Source organism: Alosa pseudoharengus, unplaced genomic scaffold (assembly GCF_046254945.1).
Source record: "Alosa pseudoharengus isolate Yale_2024_CS ecotype anadromous, Long Island Sound unplaced genomic scaffold, YU_APseudo_1.1 YU_APseudo_1.1_scf_20, whole genome shotgun sequence".
Taxonomy (NCBI): Eukaryota; Metazoa; Chordata; class Actinopteri; order Clupeiformes; family Clupeidae; genus Alosa; species Alosa pseudoharengus.
Window position 1 is genome coordinate 15,111,354 of NW_027468664.1, and position 5,000 is coordinate 15,116,353.

Below are 5,000 nucleotides of genomic sequence, written 5' to 3' on the forward strand. Positions count from 1 at the left end.
ATACGGTATGTTTTGTGGTCACAGCTTGTGATATGAAGAAAGAACCAGACAATTGTTTCCACATTCCACATTGTTTTTTTCTTTTTTTTTCTCATTTGTTTTGTTTGGAGGTCAGCCTCTAAACTGTCGCTCAGTGTCATTGTTCTGCCGATTACATTTCAGGGTCTGCGGCTCGTCGCATGGCGTCTGCTGAGTAACTTAATGGGTGATGATAATAATAGTCTGGCAGTTAAAAAAGCCGCAGCCAGAACGTCCTCTCCTTGTCCTCTGTCCGAACAGGAAGTGAGGAAATGCCACAGGAAGACAGGAAGTTCCCTCACCCCCGCGGGATACTGCGGACAATGCTGGCGCCGTAACGTGAATCCAGGTCCACTGCATAAGAAATCCCTACTGCAACCACTGTCTGAGAGGGAGAGAGAGAGGGAGAGAGAGAGGGAGAGAGAGAGGGAGAGAGAGAAAAGAAGTGCAAGAAAAGGAGTGAAATATAGGTGTTTATATGACAGTGAGTGATATGACATAGAGTTGGTGAAAGGAGGACGAGAGATTGACAGAGGGAACAGGAGAGAATGAGAGGAGTGTAGAAAAGTATGACAATAGAAAAGGAGAGAAAAAGAGAGAGAGAGAGAGAGTACATTAGAGTGTGAGAAATGACCTGTATCCTCTTTCTCTCTTTATTCATTTGAATCATGACTGATTTATGCTTTTCAGTGAATGCGCCCAAGGAAGTACTTGAATAAACATAGCATTACATCACTTATCTCCCCTCCCAGTGCTTGGAGACAATATGCTAACTACATCTGCCACCAGTCAGACTGGGCTACTCCACCGCACGATTAAAGTACACCATTACAATAGAACTGTCTGCATGACTTACCACCAACACTTCAATGGGGATTGGCACGGGTATCTTGTGCTGGAATTTGGCGTTGACCTCTTTCACAGCCATCACTGTGGCGATGGTCAGCAAACCAGCCACAAGATCAGCGACATTTGTTAGATGAATGTTGGTGAAAACATCCATGAGTGTCTGTAGCGAGAAACCAAAACTGAAGGTTCATGGTTCAAACCCTGCTCTCTGTATAGAACATTGCGATAACTTTCATTGTTTTGGCACTATATAAAATGGAATTGAACACCTAACTACTAACCTAAACTGTAATTCATACTTTTACATCAAGTCATTTTTGTTTTCGTATGTATTAAAGGTAGATAAAAGGATACATACCTCTTCTCCAGTTAGCCTATAGCTAGCCTATGAGTATAACCCATAGACTGTATATATATATATATATATATATATATATATATATATATATATATATATATATATATATATAGTCTATCTATGGTATAACCCACTTCCAGTGAATTCTGCTAAGATAGGCTAATGGTGTGAAACTTGATCATGCACAGAGAGAAGAGAAGGGTGTATCATCTTATTTAACTCTGGAGTAGATGGAAAATAAGCTAATTTCTGAAAAAAATCATATTTCATCACAAATAAATAGCTATGATCAAGCTATCTATATGGATATAAAGAGTATCAACAGCTGTTTGAGAGTGACTTACTTTGAAAATGGAGAAGGGGCCGTTGTGGCTGCCGGTGGGGACGGAGAGCACAATCTTGATCTGCGAGACGAAAACGTGCAGCGCCGCTGCCGTGGTGAATCCCCCTACCAGCGGGTCAGACAGGTACCGCACCAGGAAGCCCACCTGCAGCAACCCCATGGCCACCTGGGAAAAAACAATTGTGCCGATCAGCATGCAACATACCTGTAAAATCTCCAGTTTAAGTGAGGCAGGTGGTGAGACTGTGTGTAATATTTGCCAGGAGTGACATCTATATATTCTTTAGCAGGTTCATGTTTATGCAGTGAAATGTAAGTTTATTTGAATTTTCGGTAACACTCCATAAGGTGCCATAATAAATAGCAAACTAGTAATTACCTAACCCTTTGTTAATATTTGTTAATTGTTACTAAAATATCTATTTGCCACAAGTTAATAGTTTTTTCATCCTTAATTAAATATCAGTTGTTTGCATAAAATCTGTATGTAAATGTTTTAACAAATCTATTAACTAATATTGTATTAATATGTGTTAATAGTTAACTAAATGTCTTTTTGGCACTAATTAACAGTTATTTCTTACATCATTTAAATGTTTATTTACAAACTATATGTTAATAGAAAAGTAATGACTTATTATTATTTAACTAATTGTTATTAAACTGTGCTTCTGCCTATCCCAATATGAACCACTCCCCATAGGACCCTTAAAATAGATAGATAGATACTTTATTGATCCCCAAGGGGAAATTCAAGAAAAAAACACAGAGCTACTTTGACATGCTGCCACTCTTGTCGGCGCCGGAACCGCTTGCAATAAAGTTGGTTAAGCTTAATTAATATATTAGTAGTATATAGCTATAAGCGTGGGGACCCTTATAATAAAGTTGGTTAAGCTTAATTCATATATTGGTAATATATAACTATCAGTATGGGGGACCCTTATAATAAAGTTAGTTAAGCTTAATTAATATATTAGTAGTATATAGCTATCAGTGTGGGGCCCCTTATAATAAAGTTGGTTAAGCTTAATTAATATATTAGTAATATATAACTATCAGTATGGGGGACCCTTATAATAAAGTTGGTTAAGCTTTTTTAATATATTAGTAGGCTAATATATAACTATTAGTCAGACGGTGAAGGGACTGAGACCAAAACTGGCTTATCACATTTATTCCTTTAGGAAAAGTTAAAACAAAACATGCCTTCAGGCACTGGCATACATAAAACAGCATCTGCACAAGCAAAATAAAAAGAAGTAGTTGAATGGGCTATATTACATGCATCATTCCTATACCATCACTGTCAGCCCTACTAGCAAGGGAGACATGCGACATGGAATGTTCAGGTGCACAGGACGACAGTTAATTAATATTCTGAGACTCACTAAACATTCACAGACGTAGACCATACGGAGGTAATGCATAAACATAATGCTAAACTAAATGTACATTAATTTCCTACTAGACTGAATTGCACTTTCCATGCACACTAAGCTAAACTAGCCTACACTAAATGCATGGAAAGACTCAGTGTGTATGAACTCGATGAACTGTTTTCATTATGACCCCGAGTGGTAACACTTTATTTTAATGTGTCGCTGTTACAGTGTACCAACCTAATTAGGTACAGTGGTACAACCTGTGTAACAACATGTACTATCAGGTACTATCATTGTACTTGCATTATGTATTTGTTGGTACCTACATATAGTTGTTACATTGTAATACTGAGTGCTTTTACAAAACTTTGCCAATTTGCCTACATTTTCATCAGAGGCAAAGAGCTGACCTGAGACCTGCTGGATGGGGTAAATCTGGTCATGATAGATTTGATATACAAACCATTCTTAGCTCCAGTCAAGGCCTCATTGTCCTCAGTGTACATGTAACAGCTGTGCTGCTACAACCTTGTTACTCTTTGATACAGTGGAATAAACCTATTAAGTGTACCAGTTAATTACTTACATGTATGTTGTGTCATTGGTGTCTTGGAACATTACATTACATTACATTACATTTGGCTGACGCATTTTTAACCAAAGCGACTAACAACATGGTAAACAGTTTAAGTTTTAGAGCAATTCTCAACAATATTAGGACAATTTAAAAAACATAAGAATAAGTACAGTAAGCATAAGTGCATCAGTGAGTGCTGTTTTTTAACAGTTACGTGTCCGTTTAAGACGGCTGGTGAGTGCTAGGATCAGCAAGACTTGTTGTAAGTGTTGCTATGAGAGGAGATGTTCTCTAAAGAGCTGGGTCTTCAGGAGTTTTTTGAAAATGGAGAGGGATGTCCCTGCCCTTGTAGGAACTGGCAGTGTGTTCCACCAACATGTCTGCCATTACCCTACATAGCACATGTATCAACTGTGTTGGTACACATGTATTACTCTTTGATACAGTGGCACAAACCCATTAAAATGAAGTGTACCAGTTAAGTACTTACATGTACAGTACATATTGTGCTGTGTCATTGGTGTCTTGGAACATGTCTGCCATTACCCTACATACTGTAGTACATGTATCAACTGTGTTGGTACACATTTATTACTCTTTGATACAGTGGAATAAACCCATTAAAGTAAAGTGTACCAGTTAAGTACTTACATGTACATATTATATACATCCTGTCAATGATGTCATGCATCCTGTAATTGATGTGTTGAAATGTGTCTGCTGTTACACCACACAGTACATGTATGAACTGTGTTGGTACACACTAAATACTCTTTAATACAGTGGAACAAATCCATTAAAATAAAGTGTACCAGATAAGTATACATCCATATTACATGTATGTCCTCATTCTCAAGTCTTGAAATGTGCTACTACAGGTAGGCATAAACAGACCAACTGTGTTACTTCATGAAATAATAAGTCATGTAATAAGTGTGTACCAACACAGTTGATACATGTGCTACGTAGGGTAATGGCAGACATGTTCCAAGACACCAATGACACAACATACATGTAATATGTAATTGTAAGTACTTAACTGGTACATTTCATTTTAATGGGTTTATGCCACTGTATCAAAGAGCAATAAGTGTGTACCAACACAGTTGATATATGTACTATGTAGTGAATTAGTAGACCTGTTCTAAGACATTGAAGACACAACATACATGTCATATGTACATGTAAGTAATTAACTGGTACACTTAATAGGTTTATTCCACTGTATCAAAGAGTAACAAGGTTGTAGCAGCACAGCTGTTACATGTACACTGAAGACAATAAGGCCTTGACTGGAGGTAAGAATGGTTTGTATATCAAATCTATCATGACCAGATTTACCCCATCCAGCAGGTCTCAGTGCTTTATACAGTCAACCTACCCAATGCAAAGCATACTGCTTCTGATCGGCTATGGCAACAATACAAGGACAAAACGCAGCAGAGCTGCAGTATACCATTTCTCCAAAGG

The 5,000-nt window shown here is 37.7% G+C and overlaps 1 protein-coding gene across 1 annotated transcript in view; it reads right to left on the minus strand.

Annotated features, from left to right (window-relative positions):
* Positions 1-5,000, minus strand: part of slc26a4 (solute carrier family 26 member 4) — a 17,668-nt gene that overhangs the window by 7,744 nt on the left and 4,924 nt on the right. The window contains exons 6-8 of the mRNA XM_076296659.1: positions 1,570-1,734; positions 875-1,027; positions 321-403 (exon numbers count right to left, since the gene is read on the minus strand). Coding sequence (XP_076152774.1) covers positions 321-403; positions 875-1,027; positions 1,570-1,734 — 401 coding nt within the window. The remainder of the gene's footprint in view (positions 1-320; positions 404-874; positions 1,028-1,569; positions 1,735-5,000) is intronic.